Below are 17,500 nucleotides of genomic sequence, written 5' to 3'. Positions count from 1 at the left end.
GATGCTGTGCCCCTATATCAGTACACTGATACTCGTTTTGCCGACCTTGGCAGGATGACAGACTGAGTCAACCCCACCTGATGTTAATTCAGTGGAAAACGGGGCTCAAACTCAGGATCCTAAGATCCAAGCCAGCCGTCCTAACCACTAAGCCAACACCCGGCTTAGTACATAGGTAATGTCACACAGCCAGTCATGGACCAGAGATGGCAGCACTGCCAAGAAGCAAACAAATGAATGAGTGAATTAATAAAAACCAATCAAATTAACCGAGGTTGTATTTTATTACCTGATGGTTATGTTTTCACCCCTTTTTTCTGTTTGTGAGCACGATATTGCAAGTTGTGGACGGTTTCGGACAAAACTTCGTGACGAGGTTGGGTGTGCGACGAGGCCAAATTTATTCGATTTTGGTGAAGATCCGGATCATGTAATTTTTTTCAGCGATTCTTCACCATTGAGAGATGTAAAGTCAAAGACGATATACAGTATATTTCAAAAAGTTGTGGACGGATTATGACAAACCTTGGTGGATGAATTGGGTAGTTTACAATAACAAGTTGATTGGATTTTAGTTGAGGTCCGGATCCATATTCAGCCTTTCAGTGGGATACAAAGCCTGGTGTTGGCGTAAGAGCTAAGGTGACTGGATAAAGATGTTAGTTAGCGTCTTTAGTTTGAGGCACTGTCGTTCCGTTGAAATAACACCGAGTGGATTGACTCATTCTGTCATCCTTTCGAGGAAAGCAAAATGAGTACCATCTTTCTGGTCACAGGGCATTGCATCAGCGGCACAACCATGCTTCTAAAAAAATGATGCAATCAGCAGATGCGAAATAACACGTGGGATAGAAAAAAAAACTCCTGAAGTATACTATCTCACCCGTTTTGTTGCTGCCACCCTCCCCTCCCCCTTACCCTTTCATATTCATGCATGCAGTGGTGGAACAGAAGCTACAAGACAGGCTACACAGCTTATCAATGCCTTAATCAAGGATCCCAGCCAGGAGATTGAGGCCTTGCTGCCCAAGAATAGGAACTCCGGGAAGGCCATGAGTAACAAAGGGCAGCCACCGAATTCAACTACCAGCACCAAAGCCATTGTGAGCACAGTTTCCACCAATGGAGCGGCACCTTTAACTCCTGCCACAAGTACTGCTGCGAAGGGAAAGTCAACACCACTAGCGAGCAGTACTTCAGTCCTGGGAACTAGCAGCGGGGCCATCAGGCCTTCATTTACTTCACCAATCTCTCTACCATATTCTGGGAACCCTCCATTTCCACATGCACATGCACTCTTCTCACAAGCTTACCAGCACCCACGCTTACCTGTTGCCACCTTTGGTAATGCCTGGGGTCCATTTCCTGTTCGCCCTGCCACGCCACATGCTGGTCCAGCTGTATGCTTAGCAGGTGGCCTTCCTGCAGCGACCACAAAGCCCAGCCCAACTCCAGGGGGACCACCAGCTACAACCACTCCAGCCGCTTCTATGTCTGCAATGTCAGTTTCACCAAGTCCAAAGCACAGTACTGTACGCAAGGAACTATTTGCTTCGACTTCCACGACCACCTCAATCTCAACCACTGTGGTTCATATTATACCCACACTTGCCCCGTCACCTTCTTGCCCACCCTCCGCAGTTGCTCCTGGTACTCGTTTCCTACCAACCAATGGGAATTCATCCACTTCTCCACCACTGGCAGTACCATTTACCTCCGTGTCTGCCCCTTCCATTGTTTCCCTCACTCTACAAGAGCAGTCATCTGTCATTCAAACCACACCATCACCAACCTCTGTTAGTCCCATACCAACAGGCACAAAAGATGCTCCCACTGGTACTATCCCATCTCCTTCCCAGTTGTCCACAATGTCGATCTCCTCCTCTTCAATTGCCTTTCCTGCTTCCATGTCACCTACCATTTCAAACTCATTGCACAGCACTGGCTCACCATCTGGCCCTACATCTCTTGCATCTCCCAACTCTTGCACCATGGCACCTGAAACTGACACACACCCTTCAGTTACCATCCAAGTGCAGCACACAACACCTCGTGTGGTTGCCCCAACACCTCCGCGTGCTTCCATTTCTGCAACACAACACCTCCCTTCATTAGTGGCTCAGGCACCATTCCCAATGACCCAGCTTGCTGCACAGCAGCTTTCAGTGCCAGCGGTTGCCTCTGTTCAAACATCACCACATGTCCACATCCATGGGTCTGCAGTTCGAGTATCTGGCCATTCTGACATCCAGTCAAATACCACAGTCCCTGGGCCTATTCAAAGGCCACATAGCGTACCAGCTGCTCAGCCTTCTTATCAGGTCGCACCTACACATACTGTTCATCCAGCAGCACCAACAACTGTGGTCTCAGTTGCCATTCCTGTGTCATCCTCCTGCTCTGGCCATCAGGCCTTTGTTCCAATCTCGATGCACACTTATAATCCATTCTCAAGCAGTAGCTACTTTGATGCTGCACAGCTGGGACCTGGCCAGCCTGCCTGGGGGCCTGGACGTTCCGTCAGCACTCCAGAGCCATTGCTTGCCAGTGGACAATCGGCTTTTATGGTCCCAAGCACTCTCCTGAGTCAGTCAGAGCCAGCGCTCGTGGCAGATACAGCAGCCAAAGCACCAGGGTTTCGACCCGTGGGTCCACGACCTACAATCAGCCCTCCCGGTAAGGTTTCATTGATCCTTGTGCCCCTTCAAATTTTGCCTGATTGTAGGAAAGTTACTTGTGCAAAATGAAGTATTGTTTTTTTTGTTTTTTTAAAATGAAAGTCGAGTGTGAATTTGTTCTAGTGATTTATTTGGATCAAATGGCTAATTTGCACTCCATTTCAGCATAGATATACTTCCCCCTTACTACCTTTCGTAAATCAAGTTCATTAATTAGGCTTGTATACACTGAATGATCTGAACATTAACACAAGTGCAAATTAAATTCCTTGGGTCATTTAAAATGGTTTACTTTCATCTGCTTGCTTTGTTTTGAGTCTTTATTGACTGTGCATACTATCGTTTTGTTTAGGTGCCATGGGTGGCCTGGATTCAGCCTACCACCCAGGAGCTCCACCACCTGGACCTCTGCCTCCACGTGGTGGCTTGAATTCTGGTGTTGCACTCGGCACTGGTGTTGGCATGAGCAGTGGCCAAGCTTTCTCAAACGCCGGAATTGGTACGCGAATTCGCCGGAATAATAAAAAAGGAAGCTGTTGATGCACTGCCATTTGGAATTGTCTTTTTTTATTTTAATATCATCCCTTCCGTCGGTGACACCAATTTTTTTTCTGCTCAATCTCATTTATTTCCTCTTTCCTCATTCAACAACCCGAAAGCATGTTAAAATTGATTTATGATATCCCAGCCATAACAATGTCATTTTGTTTCCTGTCATGATTAGGTCCACAAAAGTCTGTTGGCGCAGGCACTGACCGCAAGGTACCAACACCCATTGGAACCGAGCGCTTGCAACGAATTCGCCAGTCTGGAGGAAACATGGCGCCGGGCATCACCAGCGGGCTTGCTAATCCAGTTGGTGGGCACAGTGGCATATGGGCCTTCAATACATCTGGTATGTATTTGTGAGCTGGTTGTATGTTGTTGCAGTGTGGTGCACTGTGTCAATATTCGTTTTCTGATGTGGTTATAGTTTACCTGATTAAACATGTCATAGACTTACCAATCCCTAGATTGATATACTCCTATCTTTGATTTCACTTCACTTTGATGTGATCTTTCTCTCTTCCTGTCTTTTTCATTTGTTTGTTACCTCCGCCACCGAAGGTGGGTGGTTGTGTTTTCACCCCTGTCTGTCGGTTTGTTTGTTACTTGGCGAAAACATTTTTTTATCAAGTGTGTTGGTCTGTATCATTTGTCTGACAGACAGACAAACAGACGATTTTTGGCTGCAGTTGTCAAGCAATCATTGTGTGTGTGTGTCCGTGTGACCATGACGGCAATGCTAAATTTTGGTGAAGATCTGAATCCGGATCTGGATCTGAGAATTTTTAAGTGATTCTTCACTATTGAGAGATAGAGCCAAAAATGATAATATAGCACAATATCTCAAAAGGTTATGAATGGATTCACATGAAACTTGGTGGTTAGGTTGGGAGTGTCACGAGGAAGAATTGATTCAATTTTGGTGAAGATCCGAATTTAGATTTGGATTCAATAATTATTTAATTTTAAGCTGACTCCTCACCATTGAGAGTTTTTTTATTTTATTTTTGTATATGTTGTCGAGGCTCATATGAGAGCTAACACACAGAACGCACAAGGGGGGGGGGGCAGTAGACGAGGGGTGAGAGAGGGAAGGACAAAACAGTGTGGAACAGAGACATTCGGAGATCTGTGGAAGGGAGAGGGATGGAGCGGGGTACATGGCGTAAACAGGCTGGACACCACAGGGACTTTCAGGACCTTACACGACTGGGAACTTTCAGGAAGGAAAGCAGGGAATTTGAAAGAGTTGGGTTTGGGGTGTATTAACGGGGGTAGAAAAGATCGTGGTTTTGGATGGGGAAGATAAGAAGAGGTGTTGGTGAACAGCTGTTTTGAAGATCTGGAGGGAAGAGTGGGGTTGAACAGAGTGTGGGAGTTTGTTCCAAAGGTGGGGAAAAAGAGGAATGAAAGAGTGAAGGTGAGCAGTGATTCTTGATTTTGGTAGTTTTACCAGAAGGGGGTTGCTGGCGGACCTTGAGTGCCCTGCGGAAATGTGGGGACATTCCGCAGACAGAGCAGGGTGGGCGAGACCAGAGAGGAGACGGGAGAAGACAGAAAGGCCACCGACCTGCCTGCGGTGAGAGATTGAGAGCCCCAAAGACTCAGCCTCATCGCAGGAGATACCAATGATCCTAAATGCCTTGGTTTCCACAGCATTAAGCTGAGAAAGGTGAGAGGCGGAAGGACCAGCTGAGAGGGGAGAGCAGTACTCCATTGCGCTGTGGATGAAAGCTTTTATGTAGTCAGGAGCTCAGGTTGGCCGAGGAAGGACTTTGCACGATGGAGGATTCCCAGTCAGCGACTGGCTTTGAAGGCTAGGTTGAAAATGTGGCTTTCCCAAGAAAGATCATGGCAGATATTGAGACCCAGAAGCTTGAATGAAAGGACTTCTTCAAGAGGATTGTTGATAAAGTAGATGGGGTGTTGGGGGACGAGGGGTCGGGAGTTACAGACTGTGTACAGTTACAAATCTGTGTTACAGATTTGTAACTGTTACAAAGTTACAAATTACTGTGTACTACAGTTACAAATCTCACACTGTGAGAGTGTGAGATTTGTCCGGATTGAAAGACATGTTCCACGTGTTGGACCAGTTTGTGTTTTTATCCAGATCTGCAGAAAGCGAAGAAGTCGCTGCTTGCCGGTCTGAGGGATGACAGATGGTACGGCAGAGGGTGGAGTCATCAGCAAAGAGATTGGGAAAAACGATATTGCATGATATCTCAAAAAGTTGGACGTATTCAGATGAAACTTTGTGGACAGGTTGGATGTGTGAAAAGGACTAATTGATTCGATTTTGGTGAAGATCTGAATCCGGATCTGGATTCGAGAATTTTTCAAGTGATTCTTCACCATTGAGAGATGGGGTGCATCAAACGCCCCTTTTTTGCGAAAGTTTGAAAAACATAACGGCGATAGGACAGATGTGTTTGAATACATGAAAAAACATTTCTCTTTTTTTTTTTCAGAATTTTCGGTCATCATCTTGGGGTCCACATCGGGTTCAAAGTTTAGGCACGCAGCCATACATTTTTTTTCAGCCATAAAACGAATGTTGTTTTCAAATCTTCTAATTCCATATCTATCCTTTCTCTATCCTTTCCAGTTCCAGATGAGCGTCTCAATTTCGGTATTTCTTGTAGCTTAGCATTGGTACTAACTAATTTAACTATTTTGTCAGACGCACTTTTCAGCATCCTATCCTATTCAGGTGCGATCATTGGGATATGTCCTTTTTCATAAAAAGGTTCTATTTTCCAAGTTCTATTTTCGCGATAACGGCTTTTGTGTAATTGTGATTGCATGCAAGGTCCTGATGATACTTGAAGCATCGGATGACTTGTTCCTTTGTTGGTAATCTCGTCCCTGTGATATTCGCGTCCTCTGCAACAATCTTTCCTCCGAGTCCGAAGACTGCGCCATCTCGCCGAGTTTCCATGTGAGATTCCTTTCTGAAAGATATAATGATTAGTAATAGTGAGGTTTCGCCTATTCACGCCAGTACGAAGGACAAAGTACGAGAGCGTGCCAGCATCACTCTAGTCCTTTCAACTAACCACTAGAACTGATAATGCAGGCAGCGTTTCTGCACTCATCACTCAGTAGTAGGCAATAATTATCACCAGAGAAGTCAAATCATCTCGGAAAATCGTCCAAACTTTTACATTCATGATCTGCCACGTGTCAAATTCTCAGGGAAAACACAATTTCCGGGAAACTGTGCCAACAAATTACAAGCCAACCATGTTACAAACATCACCAAAAGAGCAGTACATTGATATGTCAGAATTATTTCACCACCAGACACAAGTTTTGATCATTCGATCATTCGATCGAATCATTCAATCACTATACAGTGAAAAATAACACTTATTCTGAAAAATGTGCAGGATCTGCGTGCCTGAAATTTGACCCCGATGTGGACCCCCAAGATGATGACCGAAAATTCAGAAAAAAAATGAGAAATGTTTTTTCATGTATTTGAACACATCTGTCCTATCGCCGTTATGTTTTTCAAACTTTCGCAAAAAAGGGGGCATTTTATGCACCCTATTGAGAGATGGGGACAAAACTATGCATAGCATGTTTTCTCTGAAAGTTGTGGACAACTTGTGACAAAACGAGGTGGAAGAGTTGGTTAGGTGACAATAACAAGCCGATTCAATTTTGGTTACAGTCTGGATTCAGATCCGACCTATTGGTAGCATACAAAATGTAAACTATTCAGCCTGGCGGTGGTATATTCTCTATGGAGTGCCATTCCGTTTCGCCACGTTGTCACTCTGTGAGTGATTTTTTTTTCATTTATCTTTCTGTCCGTCTGTCTGTCTGTCTGTGAACACGATAGCTCAAAAAAGTGGACTTGGTGAATAGGTTGGGAACGCCACTAGGAAGAATTGATTCGGACAAACTTTTGTGGACAGCTTGGGTGTGTGACAAGGACGGAATTATTAGATTTTGGTGAAGATCTGAATCCGGATACAGGGGATCCTCACTCTACCTTACAGAATAGTTGGACTTGTAACAAAATGATGGATAGCAGGGAATTTTACCCCATAAGAATTTGTGTAATTTTGGGGGAATACGTTCCATCACTTAGTTTATATTTTATACAACACCACTCAACAAGCCGAGCAATGAAAAAATACCTATGAAACACAAAACATAGGAAAAAATACAGTAAATCAAATTTTAAAACCCAAACACTTTTTCATCTTATTCACCATATATTTTAACTATTTTATCATAATTTAGTGGTGTTACACCTTGAAAATCTCTAATAGTTTCTGTCAAGCTGCCTGCTTTAGTTATTCACCCTCTAAATTATCCTTCCCACTAAGCCACGTGGTTTCCCCCACGGACCCAGGCTCTAGCCTTTGTGCCAGCACTCGCACATGTGCCGGGGAACCCAACACTCGTGTTGCAACCCCTGCGGTCTCCACACGGGACCTCACACAAAGCTTCCGCGGTCGCAGCGCCCACTTCAGCCGTGCCTGCAGCACGGGCCCCGTTCCATGAATGGCATGTCTTGCCGTTTGCACGGCCCTCATCGGTGTTCTCTAAAAAAGTTTGAACAGTTGCTAACGGCAAATCAAGATAGCGAGCGATATTGACAGGTTATTCACCATTCCGATTTTGTTTTACTATGTCTAATTTTCATGAGCTACTGCTGCGTTGCCGTTGACGTGCAAGTTCACCCTTTTTGTTTTCTACTCGTTCAACGATTACCATGGTAAAACACACAAAGATAAAAATACTGTACAGTATGTGGTGGTGTTAAGTCCAACAATGCACAGCATGAGATGATGCAGTGCACTGTGGGGTGGAATGCTGGGAAGCTGGTACGCAAAACATTGTGGAGTGAGACACTTGGTAACTGGTCCAATGGACGTTATTGCAGGGAATTGGTGGATGTATAATTAAAATGTTGCAAAGTAACTTCTGGGAAATGACGGATGGTGGAGCCACCTTGTACTAGAATGTGTGAAGTGATTCTTCATCATTGAGTGATAATGGCTAAAACTGATTATATAGCACGATACCTCAAAAAGTTATGGATGGATTCGGACGAAACTTGGTGGACAGGTTGGGTGTGTGACGGACGAATCGATTCGATTTTGGTGAAAATCCGAATCTGGATCTGAGAATTTTTTTTAATTTCTCACTCATTATTTATTCACCATTGTTGGCTTAATGGTTAGAGTGGTGGGCTTGGGATCCCAGGATCCGAAGTTCAAATCCCACTTGGCTGTTGAATTAATACCAAGTAGGGTTGACTCTGCCTGTCATCCTTCCGAGGTTGGCAAAAGGAGTGCCAGCTTGCTGGTATCCTGTGTCGGAGTGGCGACCCGTCCAGGATTGTACCCAATAGCCAAGGAGACTGCTTAAGCAGCACCAACGCTCTGCACAGAGCATGGTCCCGATTGGTGGATGGATGGATGGATTCACCATTGAGAGACGGGGCCAAAAATGATTTATGGCATAATATTTCAAAAAGTTGTGGACTAGTTATGACAAAATAAGGTGGATGAGTTGGTTCGGTGACGAGAACATGCTGATTCGATTTTGGCTGACGTCCGGATTCAGATCCGACCTATCAGTGATGTACAAAATGTTAACTGTTCAGCTGGCAGAGGTATGTGCTCCACCGATTGCCATTCTAGTTTCTTTTGTTGTTTTTTTATTTCAGAAAACGTGTCTGACTGGTCACAACCGATCTTCAGCCACATGATGCACCGTCCACCTGCAGATCCATCGGTTTATGTTCAGCATCAGACTTTAGACCGAGATTCAGGTGGAATGGTAAACCCCGCGATTGCTTTTCCACCTATACATGCAAGTTACATGGACTTCCAAAAAACTGGGGTGAGTTGCTTTGTGCAGAAGATTGCAAAACTACATGGTGTGGGTCGTTGAGTAATGGCATTCAGCCTGTAACATCTCATGCTCACAACATTTTCATGAGCATTATCTTCATTCTCTCAGTATGTTGTGCAGTGAGCCTTCTCTATGGGCAAGGCTATGAAGCCAACTTGTTTTCACAGTGAAATGTATGTATAGAAAAATAATGCAGAATTTCATCCATGCTTAAAAAAAATATATATATATATATTACCAGATATCTGATTTTTCTGTTAGCAAGGATGTTGGTTGTGGGGGAATAGGCTGTTAACAGGATGATGATCAACAAGGAAATGGAAGCAATAATCTCAGCAGACCTCAAAGCATACCTCCAGTGCATCTCTTCAATATCAGAACATTGTTTTGTGTTCCATCTTGGCCAATCCACCATAGATATGCTTTTTTCTGTTAACTCATTGATTGATTGATGGATGAACGCTGAATCTGAATCAAGAGGTAAAAGCAGTCTCACTGAACATCTCCCGAGCATTTGACACCCCCTGGCTTCGATCACGAATCATTAAACTTTCTACAAAGGGCACCTGGGATGCTCTCCTTGACTGGCTGGTGGAATTTCTTATTGTTCGCAAGCAGTGCATATCCCTCAACGGTGTTCTTTCTCCTGCCTCTTCCTTAGATGCTGGTGTCCTTCAAGATAGCATCTTGGGAAACAGGAGATATCCTGTTTTACAGAAACGACCTCTTAGCTTGTTTGGAAAAATCTCGTCTTATCGCTTTGCAGATGACTCCACTCATTGCCGGAAAATCTCTCACATCATTGGCGGGTAGGCTGCAGCCATATCCTTGTGCTCTGATTCGGAGCAAATGCGAAGCTGGTCGATCTCCTGGAACTGTCATTCAATGCTTCTCAGTCTCACACATTCACTCTGTCTCTACATAAACCTTCCAGTTTACTTCTGCATTCGACCTTTGGCGGAGGTGCTCAGCTGTCTTTCGACTCAAGATCTGTCATCACCTTTCTTTGGCTGATCACGTATCCATGCTGGCCTATGGGCCTTAGAGTCCTCCTCCCCAGTGCTGAGTCATTCGTCAGCCACCCTCAGTTCTTAACAGTGTGCAAAGCCTTCGTCCACAGTGCCATGGAGTATGGATGTCCTCTGTAGGCTGGTGCTGCTAGCTCTCACCTTGTACCCCTGGAAAGAGTGGAATCAAAGGCCCTGAGGCCATTTGGATTTGCTCAGCAGGAGGCTAAGGTGCAAGACCTGATCCTGTCCCACCACAGATAGGTTGGTGGCCTGTCAGTTTTCTTTCAACTTATTTCTGGTCTCTCCCCACCTGCCCCCTCAGATATTTGTCCTTCATGATCCCGACCAGGCCGCACTCACTCAGCTAGTAAGCCAAACCCTGTTAACCTGTTTCTCTACTTTTTTCTTGTTTGCTTGCATATTTCTTGTTTGGATTACCTGTAGTTTATTGTCGATGTATTTTTAAAAGTAAGTGTGGTTGCCTAACCTCACCTGGGTCTAAGTTTACCACGGTTCATTGAGAACCTTGCGGAAAAAAATTGTTCCTCAGCACAATATATGTATGAGCCGAGACAAACGGTGGAGGATTTGAGTATATAGATTGATAGAGGAGGCATACATTAGTTAATGTAAGTTTGCCATGCATACAGTATCTTTGATTGTTTCTCCAACGTTGAGGCTAAAGTTTCATGTCTCTGAAAATGATTTATTTGTCCATTAATGTGTTGGTCCATTCTCTGATATAATAGGTCCATGTGTGTACACCTTTCTTGCTCACATCCTTGTCAGTTTTGTCTTTTTTAACAGATATGGAAGCAGTTCATGGGGAGGTGCGAGGGTTGTAATTATGTTGGTCGACGAGCATTAATTTACCGTGTCAAAAGCTCACTCTTAAAGCCGATTTAAAAAGGAACCAAGTTGGAGATTTGAAGTAAAATATTTTAAACTTCTCCAATATTAAAGTGAGTGGCTTCGATGAGTCCCATTAGGTAGAGTCAGGATATGTTGGATTGGCAGCAGTATTTCTTTCCTGAGCAATTTTAACACCTTTTCTGAAGCTGTTAATGTAAGCTTCTCCTTCCCCCTGTACCACTGCCTCGTCGTCCCCCATCGCTCCGTTCCCATCTCACCCGCAGATGGATAGCGAGATGCGAGTTGCTTCGTCACATTGTCTTTGCTTCTTGTTGTCTGCTTCCTGCATAGTTTTCACATTGTTGGCTTGTCACTTATCACCTCTTTGAATCCTCTTGCTATGGCAAAAATAATTCCTGGGTGTGTAATGGTGATATATGTAAAATAATTTGCTATTTCGATTTGCCTTTTAGTTTGTTGGTACAGAGATTGTACACTTGTCTTTGAGCTGTGTAGCTTGGGATTAATTCTCGTCCCAACTGTAAACAGTCAGATACCGTCCGTCAGATAGACATTCATTCAACTGGGGGTCCCAGATGTAGCATTAGTTGGTGGAAGTTAAATATGCCAAGGTTTCTTTCATGAAGAGTAGGCAAGTCACTGCTTGCATCCTTAAATTCCAAATTCCTTCCTTGAATATCCCTGGGAAAGAAAAGGAAAACCATCCAGTGCAATTGTTTCTGTGTGGCTGGTTTGGTAGCACTGAACGTGTCTTTCGGCAGATCACCAGACAAAGGTGCAGTGGTAGCACACTTACCTTTTACCTGACTTGCGTGGGTTTTATTCTTGATCTGACTCAAAACGCGGATTGTTGCTTTGCAAGCAGGGAATTTCATCGCAAATCGAGTCATCTCTCGGGTAGATGTTGAACTGAAGACCTATATCTGCTGGCATCATTTGGTGGATGTTAAACATTGCACGGTCTCTTCATGAAGTTGGATTATTGCCGGCACCCTGAACAAATTCCTATTTCCTAATCAAATAAGCTGTAGTCAATACAAGGCCTGACCAGCCTGTTCATGAAACACTTGGTCCAAGCTCCCCTATTGACCAACCACAAAAGAAGGTGCAATTAATTGTGGCCAGTAGTAGTAGTGTATCCCAATAAATGGTTCAAATATTGTCGTGTTTTAAACTCTAAGAAAACTTTGGAAAATATGAATAACAACCAAGGTAGATGAACGAGCAATTAAACAGTCGATGGTTCAATGTAAGCAGAAATGACAACATATTGTGAAAACACACATCGGGTACGAGAACAAGCACATTCACGGGTTCAAGGACACGGAACTGGAAAGAGATTTTCTTTCACACGTGACACCTGAGTTTAAGCCGAATGTTGAAATGTATCGTGTGTTTGTTGGGCTGTTAGTTAAAAGGAGAAGCAGCTTTTACCATCCTCAGCTCCCATTCGGTGTATCTTTTGTCCAGTTTTGTCTCTGTCTCCATTGTGCTTTGTTGATGCAATTTTAAGTGGGCATAGCATATGTTATATTCTCAATAGCTTTTATATTAAAAATAAAAAGGTCATGGGTTCGTATATTAAAGATATATGGCAAAGCCAACTTGAGGAAGTTGTTGGGAGGTGCAGGATGAGGGCACAGTTTGGGCAATTTAGTTGTTATCCGATGGTATCAGTTGCTGTCTGAAGCTTGCTTTAATACAACGCTAACATGTAACATCAGAGTTTTAACTTCTCGCATTGCGATGTGCAATGAACTTGAATTGTGAAGAGGAAGCACACACACACACACACACACACACCTGGTTGAGCGGACAAAAATTAAATAAATAATGATTAACAATAGTTTTCTGCTTGCATTATCCCCCGTTGTGAAGAGTGGACAAGTTATCGCTGGCACCTGGGCTACATTCCAATATTCCGAACGCCCTTAGTTGACCGGCTTGGAACATCGGTTCGTGAAATACTTGGGCAATAATGTTGCCTGGTCGACCACATATGAAGGTGGGAATAATTTGGGCTGTAAAAAAAGTAGTTGTGCAGTAGTTTTGCCTCATTCCTATTAGCATGGCATCGCTTAAGACATGCTGTATGCATGCACGTCCCACACTGACCTCGAACCTTTCGCAAGACTTCAATGTGGAAACAGCATTGGATACAAAATGGCTGTTGGAATGGAAGGCAATTTTGCCGGTGAACACATTGGTCGGAGTTCGTCTTGAAAGTAAAGAAACGACACTTAGTGATGTCCATGTTTTTTCTCATTTATTGATCTCAGGCGCAGGGAGGTGTTTTTGCACACTTTGTACACAGGGCAAGAGTTGGCAATGGACAAATCAATATAGAAATTGGATTTGAACCTGAAATCGCAGCATCGTGATGTATGTTTCTCAGATGGGAATACCTAATAGGTAGGGCAGTTTTTTGTTGCGCTAAAAAACTTGAAAAGTTGCATTTATTTTTTACCAAAAGTTTCCCTAAAAAGTTGCGCTAAAAATTAACTTGAAATCCATGCCCAGAGGGCCACTGCAATGACCAATTTTCAGTTAGTCATTGATTTATTAAATTCTCAAAGCTAGCAAGTAGGTAATAACACAACATTTTCATGAATTCAGCAATGATATGACATTTTACAAGGTTTTTAAAGTCAGCATTAAATCAAATCGCTCAAATTCACAGTTCATTGCTGTGATTGTAATAAACAGAAATAAATTTCTCAACGTTTTTGGGCGAGCAGTTACGGTCCTTCGCCAGTCGTTTTTTTAACATCGAAAAAGAGCGTTCAACGCTCACCGAAGAAACTTGACACTTTTGCAACTTTGCGTACAAACTTGATGTAATGTTATCGCATGCCAGATCCATGATCTACTTTATGTCCTTGTTCTGCCTCCAAACGCCTTCTCCAAATAAGATGCCATCCCACATGGATCACTGCCGAAGCTGAGCGATTTCAGATCATTGAAAGCATCAGAGAGTATAGATGTAGAACTTTCGCATTTAGTGACCAGCTCAATCGGGCACTTGTCGTCATGATCGACACTGAGCAAGTCCTTCGCCAGGTGTTCTGATGCTATAGCTTCCTTCGCTCTGGTAACAAGCAAACCATCACCTTGAAATTCCCCAACGATTCTCTTGACTTCTGGCAAATTGTCAGAATTGTAGAAAGCCGCATTTAATCAGCTTGCCCAGCGGGTTACGATGGGTTGAGGTGGGTATCCAATTGCGGCAAAGAACTTCTTACGGTCTTTGTTCTTGAACACAGCACTCATGACCCTGGCGATCAGATTATCGACGTCAGAGAAGTGGGCTCGAACCTTTTTGGTGCAGTTATGAAGTGGATGCGCAGTACACGTGACATGGAATAGTCGTGGGTAGATTTGCTTGATGAGGCGTCCAGCAGCTGTCATGTAGCACACAGCGTCGCTCAAGTGAAGAACAAAATTCGGCCGATCAGACTGTAGCGTTCTGATGGCATCATCCACTGCCTGTATTGCTGTGTGAGTTGATAGAGGCTGGAAGCTGCTTGCAGTGCAGCAGGAAAGTCTTCAACATTGACCACGAGAGTGTAAATGTACTTTGTGCCTGCCTCCTCTGCTTCATCGATTTCCATCAATATGTTCTTCCCCTTGAGCAAGTTCTGGATCCGCAATGTTTCTTTCTCTGCCATTGATGCCACTCGTGATCGGCAACAGGACTCCGAAGGTGCATTGTAGCCCATGAATTGGAAGTGACTTCATCTCCGGATTATTGAGTTTGTAGAGAGGTATATCTGCTGAGAGAAAGCTCATAACTACCCGATCAACAAATTCTTGTCCCTTGCTCACTTTCTCGGCAAGCAGCAATGTCTGTCGAGGTTCATTTTCAGCATCCTTGGCTCTCGTGTGTTTTGTACTGTCGCGTTGTTTCAGAACACTGGACCGTCGTTCGTGGCACACTACTGTAGAACATAACTTGCAGAACAAACTGTTCCCAGAAGTTACTATGAACTCGGTTGGAAATGCTGCTGCACAGGCTTGTACTTTTGCAATCGAAGAAGCAGCTTCCTTGGGCATAATTAGCAAGTAAAGCTGACGTCTTTATAATAGAGAATAAACTCGATATTTAAGTAAAAGGAGGTAAGATATAACAAATTGATAGCAAACAGGAACACCACAGCAGCACATGACAGGAAGTCAGCCCATTCAATGCACAGGTGATACTCGATCAAAATGTTCTTTTTATCGCCGCTTCATGCAGGCACAATGCCACATGGCCGAGCATTTTGCAGATTTAGATACTCAAGTGTGATTAACGCCGGAAGTTGTGCTGATAATGGAAAAGTTGCAAAGTTTCAAAGTTGCACTAACAAGGAAAAGTTGCGCTTATTACTCCCTCCCACTGCATCTTCAGGCAAAAAGAAAGCCATATCTTTGCGTTTCGCGACATGGGAATGCCGTGAAAAAAATTGTCCCACTCGTAGGCCATCCCATCAAATTTAGTGTGAGAAATGCCTGTTTGTTTCCATCAAGCAAGCATTTTTTTTTGACGAATGGATAAGTGTTTTTGTGATGATTATGTGAATGTTTACTATTTGGGGCTTAATAGATGTCACACGTACCCCCAGGCACTTCCCATGTCTCTCTACGGTGGAGCAATGATCCGACCGAGCCTGCCTATGGTGGATGGACCAATGCCTGGAATGTTTGGGGGTCCACGTGGTACTGGATCTGATCCTGCCTGGAATCCGCTCCTGAAGATGGCAAACCCCAATGATGGGTCGAATGTTGCTGCTGCTGCCGCTGCCGCCGTTGCAGCCTCAGGACAACAGGTGATGCCACTTTAATCACAGTTCTCCAGCACGGTGTCGTTTTCAGTTTCTTTGGCAGCCCTTAAAGGTCGTCATAATTTTCGCACACATTGTTTACTCGCATATACCATAAAGAAGGGAAATATTTTGTACAATGGTCCATTATGTCAAGGCCTTTAAAGTGTCACAAAAACAAACATTTTTGTGACATCATGAGAGATGACCATATTTTTTCCTTCACCATTTCAAGGTTGCTTTGGTGGACTTGTGCAAAATACTGAGATGATTCATGACGTTTTGATGTATTGTAAATTGTGTTTTAAATTGTGTAAATTGTGGTTGTTGTGTAAAAATAAAAAATAAAAAAAAATCGAAAATTCATCAACCTTCACGTGTTGAAATCAGAATGTTTTTAAGACCATTATTATTTGGATTACCTTGCCAATCAGATTATCATATGCTTAAAATAAGTTATATTTACCATTTTTATTTTTGCTTCACTGACCGTAAATTATTTTCGAGAGCACCTGACCCTATGCCTGTTCTCTTTCAGGTATGGCAGGCCAGCTGGGATCCACCAATAAATAGCCTTCACCTCAACCACATGGGCTAGAGGAGTTAAAGAAACCATTGGTGCACAGGTCACCTTCCCCACCCAACAAACACACACAAACACTCTCTGTATCTATCCTGCATTCCTCTCTTACCTGTGCACACTGGAGTAACTTGCCATACAACACTGCACTACAACCACTGCCAGAACAGGGCCTGGTGAATCTAATGCCTTCAAACACCTACCCCCTCTTCATTCCCTCCTTGACCTTCCACCCCACCCCACCTCTAACTTCTTCCTCCCCGGTGCTCTTGGCATGATTCTCTACCCCATCTTACCTCACTTGGTCGTGTCCACCTACAAGTCGACAACAGCTTTGACCCTCGCTGTATTTCATTCACTCGATGTGCTGCTGCTTGGTCTTGCAGCAATTGCAGGTGAAGGGGAGTTAATGGGGATAAAGGAGGGTAATTCAGCCCCTTCTGTCCCTTATCTTTGGTCTCGGTGACAGGCATCTCTTTACAACACGTCGAACGTGGATTCACAGCGTCTCCCACCCCGTACTTGATTTTTATGCGGTGTCTAACACGCATTCTCACTGTGAGATGCTACACGAGCACGAAGGAAAATGAAAGCCTTGATAAAGAGCTAAAATTGTAACATTTTCTTTTAGATTGATAACAAACATCCCGTTTACGCAACGGTTGGAGCTATGGTATGTGGAGTAAGTCTGGCCGTGCTACTTGACCTTCCTCCGGCTCTCCACGTAAACAGACACATAAATGTGAAAATATTTACCATCATATTCATTAAATGTGGACGATGTTCATGCAAAACCTGTGGCTCTTGCATTTTGTTCCGCGCTCGGAATTAGGAGCACAAGTGGTGCGAGGAATTTTGATTTTATTGGAAAAGATCAGGCGTAGTCATCATGAAGGCTAACTGTAGCAAAATAAAGTTTCTGGGAAATATTGTGATTTTAAAATGAAATGTTAAGTCGGATTACCAAAAGTGTTTTATGTACATGTTGGGATTTTAGGGCATATGAGGTTCCTTGCCGAAGCCTCCATGTGTATGTGCCCTGCCAATGACATGTTTGTTTGTTTTCTCGCATGTGCATTATTAACATTTACACTTTCATGTGCACAAAATCTAAAGAATAATAATATGCAT

The 17,500-nt window shown here is 43.7% G+C and overlaps 2 protein-coding genes across 7 annotated transcripts in view; one reads left to right on the top strand and one right to left on the bottom strand.

Annotated features, from left to right (window-relative positions):
• LOC147017934 (ankyrin repeat domain-containing protein 17-like) overlaps positions 1 to 17,163 on the top strand; it is a 208,348-nt gene extending 191,185 nt beyond the window's left edge. For 4 of the 6 annotated variants that reach the window (XM_085897031.1, XM_085897028.1, XM_085897033.1 and 1 more), the window contains 7 exons: positions 941 to 2,676; positions 3,031 to 3,177; positions 3,403 to 3,573; positions 8,917 to 9,092; positions 10,437 to 10,481; positions 15,592 to 15,795; positions 16,328 to 17,163. In XM_085897031.1, the coding sequence (XP_085753157.1) occupies positions 941 to 2,676; positions 3,031 to 3,177; positions 3,403 to 3,573; positions 8,917 to 9,092; positions 10,437 to 10,481; positions 15,592 to 15,795; positions 16,328 to 16,387 (2,539 nt within the window). In that variant the 3' untranslated portion in view covers positions 16,388 to 17,163. The remainder of the gene's footprint in view (positions 1 to 940; positions 2,677 to 3,030; positions 3,178 to 3,402; positions 3,574 to 8,916; positions 9,093 to 10,436; positions 10,482 to 15,591; positions 15,796 to 16,327) is intronic. The other 2 variants (XM_085897029.1, XM_085897030.1) reach the window with 2 other exon arrangements.
• A 50-nt stretch (positions 17,164 to 17,213) lies between these two features.
• The window catches only part of LOC147017932 (A disintegrin and metalloproteinase with thrombospondin motifs 3-like), a 279,852-nt gene continuing 279,565 nt past the window's right edge, over positions 17,214 to 17,500 (bottom strand). Inside the window, exon 21 of the mRNA XM_085899925.1 lies at positions 17,214 to 17,500. This exon is cut by the window's right edge and continues 894 nt beyond it. The gene's annotated coding sequence lies outside the window, so the exon portion shown is untranslated.

The sequence above is a fragment of the Eptatretus burgeri genome, chromosome 10, assembly GCF_056783735.1.
Source record: "Eptatretus burgeri isolate ZD-2024b chromosome 10, Ebu_testis_v1, whole genome shotgun sequence".
NCBI classification, from domain to species: domain Eukaryota; kingdom Metazoa; phylum Chordata; class Myxini; order Myxiniformes; family Myxinidae; genus Eptatretus; species Eptatretus burgeri.
This window is presented reverse-complemented; position numbering and strand designations above follow the sequence as displayed.